The sequence below is a fragment of the Gekko japonicus genome, unplaced genomic scaffold (assembly GCF_001447785.1).
Source record: "Gekko japonicus isolate JY-2015 unplaced genomic scaffold, Gekko_japonicus_V1.1 scaffold1763, whole genome shotgun sequence".
NCBI lineage: Eukaryota > Metazoa > Chordata > Lepidosauria > Squamata > Gekkonidae > Gekko > Gekko japonicus.
This window is the reverse complement of record NW_015167588.1, coordinates 10,964-27,607: the sequence shown is the minus strand read 5'-3', so window position 1 is coordinate 27,607 and position 16,644 is coordinate 10,964. Positions and strand designations below refer to the sequence as shown.

Below are 16,644 nucleotides of genomic sequence, written 5' to 3'. Positions count from 1 at the left end.
GTGTCTTCGAAAGGTTTCTGTTTCTATATCAGTCTCAAATTATTCAATAAATTCCAAATTCACAGTTTAGAAAATAATCTATGTACTATGTAGTAATTTGGGGTAATCCTCAAAAAAATCAAAAAGGTTCTCTTCTACAAATATCACTGAAAAGAATAGAAATTGTGCATGAAATCTGATACTGACATGTTATGCAAACTAAGAATCCGTTTTTTCTCATGTGGTTTTAGTATGCTGGACATTGTAATTCTGCTCACTTCAGTGAGATGTTTTTGCTTATTAAATACTTCAGCTGTTACACAGAATCTTGAATACAGTTTCTTAAAGAATAGCTTTGTCTTAGTGCTTCTAGGTTTCTCCCTTCAGAGATCAAGGATTTCCCTTTAGATATTAAAGGTTTTCACCAACTCCTAAGGTGTCTAAACTTCTCCCCTTTATCACAGACCAGGGTTCTCTTCCCAACCCCTTTCACTGGCAGGAAGCTATTCTCCTTGTCCCTAAGAAGCAATCACTCCTGTAGCTATTGGGCTTGTATGGGAGTTCTCTCTAACTACCTAGACAAGTCCTTCTCCCGTTATCTGTTGTCCGTATAAAGCTGTTCTGTAGCTTTCTTGACTGAGAATCTAAGTTCTCTCTCAGAGTAGTTAAGACAATGGGGTCCTTATTCTTCTCGGTATAGAAATACTTTTCTGACAATTCCCTGACAGATATGACTGACTCCCAAAATCTCTTCCCTAAAAAGCCAAAGACTTTGGCTACTGATCCACACGTTAGATTTCAGGCCAAGACCACAAGTGTCTCAAAAGGCGAATGAATATTTTCCCCTCCAGATCAGCTGTTTTATTTCCTCTCTAAGATGATGCTTGGCCAATCAGAGAGCGAGTAGAGCAGCCAACCACATAAGCTCTTCTCACTAGGGAAGATTAACTCTTGAACTCTCTGACACAAGCAGCATTTTAAAAAGCCTGCTTTTCTGGGCAGTCCATCACAATTGGATTTAGGGGGCTGAGTTATGGCCTGCCAAAGCAGGTGCCCCCAGGAAAGTGCTCTCTAGGGAAATCACAGCCGCAGGTTCAGGACTGTGTCAAACGGACCCCTTGCAAGCTAAAGGCATCAAACTCACGGAGGACCTCCCCAGGATGCCCCTCTACCTGCCTTCCAAGTTGTGTGCAGATTAGCTTTGGGGAAGGGGGAAAATATCCCTCCCTAGGGTCCGATGTGCAATGGGGGGAGTGTGTCAAACAGCCCTCTGCAAGCTAGAAGCATCAGCCTCGCAGCAGACCTCCCCAGGATGCCCCTCTGCCTGCTCTCCAAGTTTTGTGCTGATTGACTTTGGATTACAGCTCATCTCCAGATGCAGTCTGCTCCCATAGAGCAGAATGGGAGCTCTCTTGTTGGCCGCCAGAGCTGCCTGTCAAGGTTTGGAGGGCCTGTATTGGTTTTTCCATGGCTACAGAAGGGCTGTAGAAGTCCATCCCCCCAGTTGCCTTGACACTGAATATACTTGATGATGTTCTGTTCTTTAAGGTGCAACAAGACTCTCTTCTGTGTTGGCTGCAACAAACTAATACATCTACCTCTCTGTAACCTTTAAAAATTATTTTCAACCAGGACTTTACCTCACTTACGAAATGGTAGGAACTGTTTCGATCCTCTTGGAAATCCAGTGTTTGCCAGAGACCTGCTAACATTTCCAGAACACCAAGAAAGCTGCCAGACAGGTAATGGTCACGAGAGACCTGGAATCATATTATGCACAAAGTACACAGATTTTTCTGGATTTGAAGTCTTATAATGGAAAAAAATACAGGAAGAAAAGTCTGACAATTTTTTAAGGTTTTTTTTTCCAAGTTTACTAAATTATGGAATGTTAGGGCAAAATAAGTAAACAGAAATGTGACTGTTAACACAGTGGTCTGCTTTAAATATTGAATGACACAAAGTTCTAATGCTTGCAGTGAAAGGTAAAAATATACCTAATGATTTCTAAATATCTTATGGCAGTTATTAATAGACAATTAATAACCAATGAAGTCTTTGGAAATAGCATGCTTTTTTGGTGATTCGTTTATGGAGCTGATAGTTAAACCAAATATTTAGGTAGGAATTAGGCCCATACTTTCTACTGGCATTTGGTAGAAAACAGGATTCTCTTTAGGCAATAACCCCTTTGGAATTTCATTCATTAGTATTTCTTATACTTAATAATATATTTATCATGGTTGTTCCCATCTTGTATTTTGATGGGATTTTGTCCATTCTTGTTTCAATCAATTTCAATCAAACTACCACCTCAAGATGTCATGTACTGATGTAAATATAAAAAGTAGGTTACATAATGGTTGATAGTATGATGTTTTGTTATTGAAATCTCACTGTTTAATTTAACTTTGTAGTGTTTGGATTGATCTTAGGAGACACCATTATTGTTGACAATTTGGATGCTGCCAATCATTACAGAAACGAGGTATGTATGGCTGACTTAGAGCAATGCTTCCCTCAGCTCCTGTCCATTAACGTCTGTCCTATACCTAAGATTTATTGATGATATTTTCATCATCTGAAACATGGCTAGCTGCCATGTTTTGCTTGTTCCCTTCTCTGATCCTGGCGCTACGGCGCATGCCTCATAGCTTGCTCGCTGCTCTGCCGCATGCAGTAAACAGCGATAGGGAGACCGTGAGAACCAGTGCTTCCAGACTGAGTTATCTGTCTGACCTTGTGACGGGGGGAGGGCTTGTATTCCACCACAGGTGTGAATTTTTCGGCTCTCATGGGGCACTGAGACTCTCACGCTTATTATGTAACCTCCCGCCGGGAGAATTCCCGCCCGCGCGCTCGGATTTCATTTGCTTAGCCATTTGCCTCATCCTGCTATATGTAGGGATGTTTCCGCCCCATGGTCATTCTTAACAATAATCTCGTGGACATGGTAACAGACTTGTAGTCTAATAAAGCATAACGCTTCTGTGGAAACGTGTGTGGAGATTTACTTGCTGTTGAACCTGACAATGGGAAGGACACTCTTCAGAGATTCTATTGGGACTTGTCCACCCCAACATCAACTTCACCATGAACCAATCCATACAAGAATTAAATTTCCTGGGCACCATTGTGAAACTCTGTTATGGATGCATAAGCACCATCTTATACCAAAAACCTGCTGGCCATTGAACATACATACGTGCTTCTAGCTACCACCCAGAATGTATAAAGAGATGCATAGTCAACAATCAAGCATTAGTTACAGTTGCATTTTTTCTGATGCCTCAGGCAGGAACTCTGACCTGGAGGATGTACCAAAAGCATTTTTGCATTATAATATCAACCCAGTAAAGAAAAAGAACAGATAAAGCCAGACTTGGCCAGCCTACTACAGACCCAAAGGGAGTGACAGCAGAATACCACAGGTTGTCACCTACAACTCACAGCTTAAAGCACTTCAATTGCTTCATCACTGACTTACAACCTCTTCTGGATAAGAACATTTCTCTATCACAGACCTTTGGTGGCAGGCCTTTTCTTGCTTATAGGCAGGCCCTTAACTTAAAATTACGTCCCACCAACAGCCATGGACCACCCAACATACAGACCCAGGAACCAAAGCTTGCAACAGACCTAGATGCCAACTTTTTTCTAATATACATTCAAGCAATACCGTCTTGGGATCTAATACTGTCAGTTACACCATCCTGGGCTCATCATCTTACACATCAACTGATTTTATGTATCACATCATGTGCCAATAATGCTCTTCTGTTACCTATATTGGACAAATGTGTTGGTCTCTGTGACAGGGAGTCAATGAACACAAATTAGAACTTACCAAGAAATTAAACACTACATATCATCCTGGCTTAAACAAAGATTTGGGTTTCCTTACTCATTATTATCTCTACTGTATGGGACTCACTTTTCAGACATTCTAGTTAGCTTTTCTTTAACATGCATTGTTATCAAGATCACACCCTGTTTGTGTTTCAATATTAAAGAATTTCAACATTAAAAAGGATTTAAAGTAAAGTATATAAAATAAACAGTTTAATAAAAACATATGGGCATATAACATTTCTTTAGAGGATATATGGAGTCCTCTCATCAGACTACAAGAACTACAAGGTGGCTTCTCCAGATAAAGCCTTTGGCAGAAAGTTGTACAGTTATAACTAAATCACCTTCCTGAAGGGGCCTTGTCTTCGACATCTGCCTTTGTAAATACCAATGTTTCAAGGATGTCCTCCCAGTCCTGGTTGAGGAAAAGAGGTTTTGTTTGCCATCCTAAGAACACTTTTTCTAGGTGTAAGCCCCATTGAATAAAATGGGACATTTTCAAAAGGGTCTGCTTAGGATTTCTCCCTTACACTGCCATCCTAAACAGAGTTATATCCTTCTAAGTTAGTGAAACTCAATGGGCTTAGAAGGGTATTAACTCTGTTTTGGATTACACTGTCAGCCTCTCACCTGTAAATCACTCCTCTGTTCCTGTTTCTCATTGTCCCAGAGATGGGAGTTTCTGGCTTGGATCCAGGAAGTGCGAGTGAAAGCATGAACAGATTCATGCAGTTTTTCTGGTGCAAGGTATTGTGCAATACCCAGCACTTTCTTCCCTGTCTACTGTAGTGCCGAGAAATTGTTTTCACCAATCTTACCGCAGCAAAAAATGCAACTAGGTATAGTGTAAGTGCAATCAACTACTGTGCTCTTTTCCTTGCATTTCTACTTGAGCAAAAGCTGAAACCCCTTGACTGGAAGAGAGTCTTGGAGGCATGATAGAAAGTTTCCCGTTTTCCCGGTTTGTGGGATGTATAACTTTATCCAAACTGTAACTTTTAAGTAAACTTCTTTTTTTCAGTGGCAAACATGTTGATTAACACTTTCCACATAATAAATGTATTTTATATGTATAATGTTGTTTGTTTATTTTTGTTTACATAGGTTGTTAAAATTGCTTATTGCCCAACTTTGCTGACAAGAGAAGGAGACAGAATTCGCAGCAATGGAAAATTTGGAGGCCTTCAGAATAAAGCTCCTCCCATGGATAAACTTAGGGGAATGGTATTTGGAGCACCTCTGCCAGCACGTTACTACAGTCTCTCCAAACAGATAGGTGTGTTCAGAACATAATATAGAGCTTTATGTTAAGCTTTTACTAGGGATGGGCACTAGGAATGGGCACAAACGGCATTTTTGCTGAACCACAAACCTAATAGGGCAGTTCGCAGGGGTTTAAATGTCTCTGAGGCACTCTGTGGCTGTTTTTCATGAAGATCGGAAAGCATTGGGCTCAGTCGTTTAAACCTAATTTTCTGCTCTTTACGAACCGCCACAAACTTCTGGAAGTTCACAGCAGCTCTTCAGTTCATGAGCATTGCTTCACAAACCACAAACTGGCCAAAATTGCTGCCAAACTTTAGTTCATCAGATAGTTCATGCCCGTCCCTAGCGTTTACTACAGCTAAAGTTTATTTAGAATATTTTAACTATAAGGTGCTTATATTATTAATTAAGTCAGTCAGATATATCTAATGGCAGTAGGCATTTTACCCTGTAGCTTTCTGACATCTCTTTGGATCTGAGCCCTGCCCTTCTGTAAAGACAAATGAATCAGACTAATGCTGAATATTAGCACAATTTTTGCCAATCTTATGTAATAAATCTTGGTATTACCTTATTGGTTTCCAGTAGTTTATTTTGATTTGATGGACTTGTACCATACAAAACTTCTGCATGTAATCGTAGGAAATATTTGAATGATTTCAGATATTTGGAAAATATGTATTTTAGCATGTGCATCAACATCCGTTCTTAGAGAGATGCTGTGGTCATTACAGCTTCATTTCATTTGTACAGTTCCATGACTTTTGATATTGGATAAAATTCAGCGCTCCATCTTTTGCAGTTGTGCATGTACTTTTCCAGAGCAGCAGAATATGCTGCCAATTGCCTTCTCTTGTCATTATAAAAAGTGCCAATGCCTTTAGGAATATGGACTGTAATACATTTTCATAAATTGGGAAGCTGGGGGAGAATAAACTGTTGTAAAATCCATTCTGCTTTCCTTTTTCTCCTAATGTGATAGCTGCCTCTTGATTATTGCTCAGTCCTTGTTGTGTATTGTTGGATGTGGGGGGTGGGGTGACTTTTTAACTACTGATAATTATTTTTGCATGCCTAGGGAGTCACCTGAATATACAGAACTCCCCACCTTGCTTCTGGGTGGTTCTACCTAATTTTCTTACACAGGAGTCAAACCATCATGTTTGGTATTAGAGACAGGGTTGGGTAGATGAATGTTGAGAGAAGCACAGTATCGCCAGATTTTGCCTTCTACCTTGTGGTGTTACAGCTTTGTCAAACAATAATTTTCCTGTTATGTATTGTTTACATGTTTAGGAAAGGTATGGAATTTTAACAAAAATTATTATGCAGTTTTCACAGGTGATAGTGTAAATACTATATACAAGCTTATGCAACAAGAATATATCCATGTAAGAAAATGAAGTGGCCCTTTTGAAAACAGAAAGTTTCTGTTTGTTATTCACCATTGTTTTTAAACCATTTGTTCTAGAATAGGAGCAGTTTACAGACAGTGTATAATTACATCCAACTGTTCTTTTGCCTATTAGAACTCCTTCAGCAGTACCACACAGCAGTTGTCAGACTTAATAAAGTGAGAGCAGAACTTGAAATACAAGAGCGGTCATTAAATACTCCAGAAATACAAAAAAAGAAGGAAGAATTTGCTGAGAAAGAAAGGAATCTCAAGCTAATAGAGGAGAAAATAGGTAAGTCACATTATTCACCTGTACGTCATGAAGAAAAAAGTTAACAAATATATATTTCTTTTAATTGTGCTACAACAGGCGAAACTCATCATAGAATTCACTTTATTAACACATTTTAATTGTATCTTTGCTTTGTGTGTTGTGTTTTATACATTAAGCTGTTTTTAGCCATCAAGGTAGCAAATGTTATGATCATAAAAAATATACCAAAAATCCAAAAACAGAAGTACCTTTTTAAATCATCCAGCAAAAATCTTTACAAACATACATATTGTGGGTTCTGTTCATTTTTACTGGTTTCAAATAAAAGCAGTAAATATACAGCAAAATAATGAATTTCTGTATTCTGCTTTGTATAATGTCTAAGAACCTTTCCTTGAATGTACAAAATGTTTATTTACCAAAAAATCCTTGACTATAGTGCAACAGATTTTTCACTATATATATGTATGTATAATATATAAGAGTGTGTGCGTATACGGACACATATTGCATTTGTGATATTAAATGTCTTACCTGTAATTATCACTCCAACTATTTGTAAAATGGTTGCCCTTTTGCAGAAACTCACAGTCCTAAAGGCAGGGTAGGAGACAGTAGTAGAGGCCTCTACCAATTCCAGAGGCTCCCTGCTCTGGCAGAGAAAATACTGGTGTTTTGGAACAAGTCCCTAACTCACCATCACCACCCAAAATAGCAAGGATCAAGGGTTTTTTTTATATTACCAGGCAACTGATAACCACCACATCTTACTGAGTAGAGGGTCAGACTATGTCTCACTTATCCTTGGTTCAGGTACCCACTTGGCCATGAAGCTCCCTGGATGTTCTTGGACTAGCCCCCCTCCTCCCCGTTCAGCCTTACCTACATCAAGGGATTGTTGTGAGGATAAAATGGAGGAGTTGAGAACTATATAAACTGCCTAGAGATCCTGGGAGGAATGAAAGGATAAAAATGTGGTAGAGAACAGTGCACAGGCTTGAGCCTCTCAGCCAGGGAGGGTTTGGAGTTCAACCCGTTAAGGGAAATAAACAACCTGCTGCTTGCTTCTGTTCACTTTGGGGTTTAGAAGAGAAGGAGCTTGGGCTCAGGTTATAAACAGAGTAGAATAAAAGTTACTTCCTCTGAGTCCAGTTTCATCAACTCTTACCACGTCAGGTATTGCTGGTACATTGTAAAATTCAAATATTTTTCATAGGTTTTAAAAACTTTTAAACTTTTATATCTATACACTTGGGTCTTTGTTTCTGAATGTATAATTGCTGGCATTAAAATAGTATCCATATTTGTGATCACCGTAGGTATGACCCCAACAGGTCGATGCAGCAAATCACCACTTCGATCAGAAGGGCTCGACGTGAATGACAGTCCCAGTCCTCCAAAAAGAGTGCGGAGAGAAATAGTGAAAAAGTTGCACAGGTTGGTTAATCTGATCCATACTGAACTTAAATTAAAAAGCTGCTCTTTTTTTAGTGCTTTTTTGCCATGAATTCTCATCTATAGTGAGTATTCTTGAAGACTGTTTGTGTCAGCAATGTAGTTATGACAATTCTGCATTATATTGTTGATAAAATATGTATTGAACCTATAGGAATTTATTACTGTTTGGTTGACCATGCAGTCATTCTAGTTATTATAACATTATCTATGGGTTGACGTCCAGTCCCACAATACTGTGATAACCTTCTCCGATATTCTGGCATATTATTTGTAGTTGTATTGTGTCAGTGATAGCACAGGCGTAACACAGTCACAGTTCTGTGCATTGCCAGCATTAAACTCAACAGCAAAACACCATTAGAGAAAAAAAACAGTGCAGGCCATTCCTTAACAGCCCTGGCAACTCTGCTGTCACCCATTAATTGCATTGTTGCTTGCTGAAGGTAGCTTCCACCTGATGTATGCATAGATTTTACCCATCGAAGCATGGCAGCAGCAGAAATGTCCTAAACCAGCCAGTAATTCAGTGAGTCAACAACTTCAGTCTTTGAAGCCAGCTGCCCAGCAGTGAAAGTTCTGTGGAGGAAGATTTTGTGGCAGTGATCATGGTGGCTTTTTGGCCCCTTACTCTTGGGAAGGGATTGTTGCACTGTTATGAAAATGTGTGTACCTCACTAGCTGCCTTTCAGCCACAGGCCTGGAGAAATGATGCTGTAATGGGGAACTTTCTTCAGTAATGGGAGGGATCCCATTAGTTGCTGAAGTACCAACACGGGATGTTTTCACTCAGGGCTTAGAGGAAGGTTCTACAGCTAGCGAGGATGTCATGATGATATGCTTTGATTGGAGTACCTGCCCTCCTGACCCTTGCAGTTAGACATAAGTGTGCTCCCATGAATGACTGCCTCTTCAGTTGGAGCTTCCCATGGACTAGCTGTCAGAGGTTTGCATGTAGAATATACTTCCCAGAGGAAGAGTCTGCACTGACAACATGAATAACATTACACACACACACACACAGTGTTCTGATGGAAAACTTTATTGCAAGAGAGAGGGAGGGAGCTACAAGCGTAACAAAAGAAAAAAAACTTACAGTACCAAGCTGGCTGATAACTCAGTGGAAAAAAGCAGTGTGGTGGAAAATGAGGTGTGGGTTTGGAGCCTCTAGAAGACAAAGCTCACCTTTTAAGGGTCCTACTGACACACCTTGAAGATTATTTTTTGAAAGGCAGATATAAATATTTTAATAACTTTTTAGACAGAAAATCAAGCAATGGGACTAGAAACCCAGGCATCCTACTTACATAACAACTTCCTTAATCACACAGCTGCAGGACCCAAGATGAGGCCTTTGTAGTCTACCGTGAACATTCCACCTTTTCCCCTTCCAGAGATATCGACTACCTAGTAGCACAAAAACCCTGTGTGCAGCCATTGCTCACTAGAGCTTAGCATATAAGACTATCCCAGATTCAATACCTGGCTACATTCCCCCAGAAGAAAGGCTGCCCAAAGGCATGTGCATGTCCGAAAGTAGACAATAAAGTGACTAGCACATGGAACATTACTCTTACCTATCTTAGAATATCTTCTGAGCACTCTGAAGAAGTAAGCCTCCCGGATGAATAAAGTCACTCCTCCCCCACCCATCCCGTAGTCTGCAATTGGTGAAGGACCAAATACCCAGGTGGGGCTCACTGGGAGAGAGATACTGTCTCTCACTCTCACATCCAGGTCTCGGTCACACATGCCAGGTCTACCTTCTGCTCCTGCAGAAAGTCCCATAGGACTGTGGTCTTATTATTTATAGACCTGGCGCTACACAACACCAATGTTGGAGGGGGGGTCAATCATCCTAGCCCCACTGTCTACAACCTTTGGGGTGGGACATAGACTGGAAGGGGGCCAAGCTAAATTATTTCTCCGCCTCCTTCCCTTGACTCAATGTCTAGTCCCACCGCTATACTTTCTCCTCCCCGGGAGCATTGGAATCCTTTGTTTGGTCATCAACCCGCCTGCTGATCTTCGCCAGCTGCAAACCAACTGTGAGCCTCAAACCAACTAGGCGTCGAACCAACCAAGTAGTCCTGACAACAGGCACTGGCTCTCACTTACTCCTAAATTAATATGACCCTGTCAGTGTAGTCTGGTAACCTATAGATAATTTAGCTTAAATAACAGCTAATGGCAGTCTGTGGCAGAATTTCCTTTAAGCAGCCAGAAGACCTCTTATTAATTAATTTGTCGATTTAAATTGAGATACCAAATTAATTAAAATTAATTCATCAGTTACAGGGCAAATTTATCAATTCATTCAGCAAGTCAATCCATAATTAATTGGGGGAATAAAACAGATACCAGATACACAACCAGATTATTATTCAATTCATCAGATCTATCAATAATTACTTAGGAAATTAATCAACTAGTAATACACAATTTCGAAAGCAAGAAATTGCAAGTAGATAAATAGGTACCACTTCAGTGGGAAGGTAACAGCGTTCCGTGCGCCTCAGTGTTTAGTCATGCCGGCCACATGACCACGGAAACGTCTTCGGACAGCGCTGGCTCTTCGGCTTTGAAATGGAGATGAGCACCGCAACCCTAGAGTCGGATTCGACTGGCTTTCGAGCAAGGGAACCTTTACCTTTACCTTAATACACAATTAGGTTATAATTTTTCTGCCCTAACCCAAGTAATTAACTTTAAACTCAATACACTAACCCTAATTAATTAACTTTAAACTCAGTACTCTAAACCAATTAATTAATTTTAACTCAATAATTCCCTCTGGTTAACCGCCCACATCTGCTGCCATCTACTGGTTCATGGGTGGCAGTCCGGTTCCAGGTTGTTAGGACTCGGCATGTCCAATGATCTTCTTTGAGCCAGACAGTTCTGCATATGGGCGTGAAATTCCGTCCTCGAGCCCACTTTCCGAGATCGCCCCAGTGTCTGCTGCCTCTCCAGACCAGCAGCTCCAGGTCCCATGAGTTTATCAATCGCCTAAATTCGGAGTTCATTCTTGTTTTTGCTGGTACAGTCTCCGTTGGCAAGCCCAAAGGGGCAAAACACCACTCAGGTCGCACTACCAGGGGAGACAGAGACCTTCCCTGGGTTCCCCAGTGCACACACACTCATCTGGAACAGTCCTGCGAGCCCCGACAGCAGCCGCAGCAGCAGCCACTGGAATGGTGCTTGAAGGGTAACCCCGTCAAAATGGCAATGGCGCAGGCTGGTCTGAACCAGCGGGGGCAGCGACGTCCTGTAGCCAGTTCTCGCCCACTCACTGCCGGAAAGGCTTTCAATCGACGCCACGGCTCCACTATTCATCGTCGCCAAAGTCGGGCCAGCCCAGGGAGTCCGGGAGCCAGACCAAGGAAGGAGAGGTAGTTGCACAAAAAGTTGACAATAAAACCAGTATTCTTGAGCTCAGATTAGTCTATCAGATGCTGTCTGGTTTGGCATAGCTAGCAAATACTGTGGCGTGCCTTAGAGGTTTCTTAGTTGGTTGAATCAGTTTTAGCAGGAAAGTGGAAGTGGGACAATATTGGGGTAGGGATCTTCATGCATTTACAAGACTCTGTTCATCATATGTAAATAAAGGAAGGGGATATTTGGTTAAAACAAAATGGATTATTGTTTAACCTTCTTTGTAGAATGACTTTGCACTACATTGTAGCTCATTCATAATAAGGTAAATAAATAATGATGTGATTAGTCCACTGTACTGATTTGCCCCCTCCCAATAAAAAAAATTCTGGCTACGGGCCTGTGTTAAACTGACACTGCAGGGAAGGAGAGACCTTTGAGTGAGCATGGGATTCCAGCTGCCCTTCTTCCTCATCACATCCCCTCGGTTCCAGGTAGTCTTTGTCAAAACCGCAGGCAAAGGAGCATCCTGCTGGCACAAGAGTGCCACTGCAATGTGAGCTTTTCTACCTATGCAGCATTGTGCTCGCTCCACTGTTACACCAGGATTTGGCAATAAGCTTATTCCATCAGCAGATGTAAATGAAGAACAGATTAAGTAGAATAAATTAAATTAAGCGTAGAACAAGGGTTAAAGTTGCCACTTTCTCATTAAGTGACAGCCCTTAAATAGTTGCTAAGGGATTTTGTGATGTATGCTTTCTCCAGACTATGAGAAAACTTTTATTTTTGTAATTAATAACCCAGTTAATTAGACATTTATTGAAAGTGAGTTACAATAAACTTGTTTCACTGATGTCTATGGAACATTCTTAATTTATTCTTATAACCTACGGAATGTATGATCTATAGCAAAAGAAAGAAAGGCCATTAAGCCATGAGATAATGACTTCTAGATCTGGAATGACATATGATTGAGGACAGCAACGGTTTTGCCAATTAGCTGCCTCCCCTTCTCCGGGGTTGAAATTGTACTGTGTTGCAATATAGATTGTTTTATATGCCACCCGTTGTTTTAAGATTTCTGTATTTTATTTGTATATTTAGATAAATGGATTGTTTTTATGTTTGATATAAATGTTGTACACTACTCTGAGCCTGCTCTGCGGGCAGTGCGATATAAAGGTAATAATAATAATAATAATAATAATATGTTTTATTGTAGTTCAGAAGAATTGGTCTCAGCTCCTCTCACAAAGAGACAGCAGCAAACCACAACTGTTACATCTGAAGTTAATGGATCATCTAGAAAAAAGAAAACCTAGTCAGTCAGATTGGTTACAAAAGTACTTGTATATTGAAATACAAAAAATACAAAACAAATGCAAACATATAAAACAAAAAAGGTTGTTGTTACTGTCATTAATACTTTTGTACTGATTAAAGAAAATAATTTTGTTGTAACAATCATTTCAGTTAGCATACTTTGTATGGATTTTACTTTTGTTGTTCAGCAGTTATTAGACTATAAAATGTGAAAATATATAAATGTTTTTATTTATAAGCAATTTCAAATTTTGCAATAAATATTGAAATACTAAAAGTTTTGTTGGTACAATAGAATCTTTTAATATAGTCTGCTGAAAATCTAACAGGTTCTCATTTTTTAACAGTACTTTTGTGGAAGATACCATTCTAAACTGTTCTATATTTGGCAGCTGAAATCACATAATATAAGGTTTAAGTAAAGGTAAAGGTTTTCCTTGCTCAAAAGTCAGTCGAATTCGACTCTAGGGGGCAGTGCTCATCACCGTTTCCAAGCCGAAGAGCCAGCACTGTCCGAAGACTTCTCCGTGGTCATGTGGCTGGCATGACTAAACACCGAGGCGCATGAAACGCTGTGGTACCTATTTATCTACTTGCAATTTCTTGCTTTCAAACTGCTAGGCTGGCAGGAGCTGGGTCCAGAGACAGGAGCTCACACCGTCACACAACACTAGGGTCTCGAACTGCTGAACTACAGACCCTCCAGTCTGCAGCTCAGCGTCAACTTCTGAGCCACCACGGCCCCTATTTAAGGTTTAGTTTTAGCAATATTCTGAATCCACATATAAATTGCTGAAGCATTATCCCCATGTAAATTATAGAGACTATCTAAAGAGTTGAAGATAAGAATGAGTGCCGTTTGAAGACTAATAGACAAATTGCCTTCTGTTTCATACTTTTACATACTTGCTATCTATAATCAGTAGGAGGCAAAGTGTGGGGGGGGGTGACAAAAATTTTACTGCATCCTGTGAGTATCACCCTTCTCAGCACATCTCCAGTTCTGACACAATCACAGAAATTAAACTTGAGGGGATCGTTGGTCAGCACTACCCTCACAGCAGCCGTTTGGTGGTTGTGCTCACCACACTGGGTCAGAATTACAAATATGCCTGCAGGATGAAAAGGATTGGGGACCCCTGATGTAGAGTGATCCCTGGATCAGCCACATAAGTGATCAGGTGAGGACAGAGCAGAGCTTGCAAAAACACCACTCTGCTTGCTCTGTAGTATTGCTGTGAGCGTTTCCTTACTGTATTAACACACAAATCCACCCATTCATGTCTGAAGTGGTGGGGGGGGCATGCTTTATTTTTTAAAAAGAGCATTTTTTCAGAACCTTTGGTTGGATTTTGATTACTTTTAATTACCTAATCATGTATACTGCATTGTAGCTTATTAAGAAATAGTATTTACATTTATGCAAGAGCACATAGGGGCTGCAGTGGCTCAAGTGGTTAAGAAGTGGAACTGCAGATTGGAAGGTCGGTAGTTCAGCAGTTCGAGACCCAAGTGCCACGTGATGGAGTGAGCTCCCGTCTCTGGTCCCAGCTCCTGCCAACCTAGCAGTTCAAAAGCAAGAAATTGCAAGTAGATAAATAGGTACCACTTCGGTGGGAAGGTAACAGCGTTCCGTGCGCCTCGGCTTCTAGTCATGTCGGCCACATGACCATGGAAATGTCTTCGGACAGCGCTGGCTCTTCAGCTTGGAAACGGAGATGAGCACCGCATCCCTAGAGTCGGATTCGACTGGCTTTCGAGCAAGGGAAACCTTTACCTAAGAGCACATATAGTGATTTAGAGTAGAAGTGCTTTTTGGGGCAATCTCATGAGAAGGGAAACAAGATTCTAACATGTAAGAAATAAAAAATAACTTATGTCCCATAGGTGATAGAAGCACACCTAGTCCACACTTGGGGCTGGACTACACATTATATTGCATCTGCTTAATATATTTTTAAAAACAGCTGTTGATGGTATTGATTTTGAGGAGAGGGAGCCATATTAACTCCTCCCAGTATCTTATCAATATAAACTGTCCCTTCCCCCAAAGGTGCTACGGTATTAGCCATGGTAAGAAGAAAAAGTCCCCCGTAGAGTACCTGACTTTCCTTTCTGTTTCAAGCTGTGTGGATAGCAGCTTAGGGACTCAGTGCCTATAGTGAAATGGTTCCACCATCATTCATGCCACAGCCACAATCAAAATGGATGCCCAAAATACTGTTTAAACTCCGGGGAAATTCAAAAGTAGGGTGATGTGTAACTTGGGAACCCTGCTGTTAAGTTCCAGTGCAATATGGGAAGGTGGTCACTTGTGAGGTTCTCATATAACAAGGATGGAGTCTTATGTAAGTACAAGTCTTCTAGTGTTGTCATTGAATTTGGTGAACAGTCAAGCAACTTCCAAATAGAACCAAACTTGTCATTATCTGGATATAGGCTGATCGCGTTCATCAAGGAAAGCAGTCATCTAGGGTTGCTACTAGCTTGAGTTACTCTTTCTGTTACTTAGAGCTAAGCTCAATGAGATGCTGGAATCTTCTGCAGTCTTTTATCTTAGTTCAAATCAGGTACAGGAAAAGTGAAGAGAAATCAAGGGAGCGTTCCATGCAAAGCTGGCCATGATAAAGGACAAAAACGGTAGGGACCTAACAGAAGCAGAAGAGATTAGGAAAAGATGGCAAGAATACACAGAAGAACTATACAAGAAAGACCTCAATGTCCTTGACAAACACGACGGTATAATCACTGACCTTGAGCCAGACATCCTGGAATGTGAAGTTAAATGGGCCTTAGAAAGCATTGCTAACAACAAAGCTAGTGGAGGTGATGGTATTCCAGTTGAGCTATTCAAAGTCTTAGAAGATGATGCTGTTAAAGTTCTGCACTCCATTTGCCAGCAAATTTGGATAACGCAACAGTGGCCACAGGATTGGAAAAGGTCAGTATACATTCCAATCCCAAAGAAGGGCAATGCCAAGGAATGTTCAAACTATCGCACAATTGCACTCATATCACACGCTAGCAAGGTCATGCTCAAGATCCTACAAGCTAGGCTTCAACAGTTCGTGGATAGAGAACTGCCAGAAGTACAAGCTGGGTTTCGAAGAGGTAGAGGAACTAGAGATCAAATTTCCAACATTCGCTGGATTATGGAGAAAGCAAGAGAGTACCAGAAAAATATCTACTTCTGCTTCATTGACTATGCTAAAGCCTTTGACTGTGTGGATCACAACAAACTATGGCAGGTCCTTAAAGAGATGGGAGTACCAGACCACCTCACATGTCTCTTGAGAAACCTGTATAAGGGCCAAGAAGCGACAGTTAGAACCGGATATGGAACAACTGATTGGTTTAGCGTAGGAAAAGGAGTACGACAAGGATGTATATTGTCACCTTGCTTATTTAATATATATGCAGAGTACATCATGTGAAATGCTGGCCTGGATGAATCACAAGCGGGAATTAAGATTGCTGGGGAAAAGATCAACAACCTCAGATATGCAGATGATACCACTCTAATGGCAAATAGAAGGGGAAGTCGTGGAAGTAGTGACAGACTTCACATTTCTGGGATCCCAGATCACCGCAGACTGTGACAGCAGCCATGAAATTAAAAGACGCCTAAACAGCATGATAAAAAGTAGAGATCTCACCCTGCCAACAAAAGTCCGCATGGTCAAAGCAATGGTATTCCCAGTAATCATGTATGGCTGCGAGA

The 16,644-nt window shown here is 40.8% G+C and overlaps 1 protein-coding gene across 1 annotated transcript in view; it reads left to right on the top strand.

Moving 5' to 3' along the window:
- Positions 1-12,981, top strand: part of SMCHD1 (structural maintenance of chromosomes flexible hinge domain containing 1) — a 123,344-nt gene extending 110,363 nt beyond the window's left edge. The window contains exons 43-48 of the mRNA XM_015413929.1: positions 1,612-1,721; positions 2,397-2,467; positions 4,936-5,107; positions 6,627-6,785; positions 8,087-8,204; positions 12,823-12,981. Of these exons, the coding sequence (XP_015269415.1) occupies positions 1,612-1,721; positions 2,397-2,467; positions 4,936-5,107; positions 6,627-6,785; positions 8,087-8,204; positions 12,823-12,922 (730 nt within the window). The 3' untranslated portion in view covers positions 12,923-12,981. The remainder of the gene's footprint in view (positions 1-1,611; positions 1,722-2,396; positions 2,468-4,935; positions 5,108-6,626; positions 6,786-8,086; positions 8,205-12,822) is intronic.
- Positions 12,982-16,644: the final 3,663 nt, after the last annotated feature.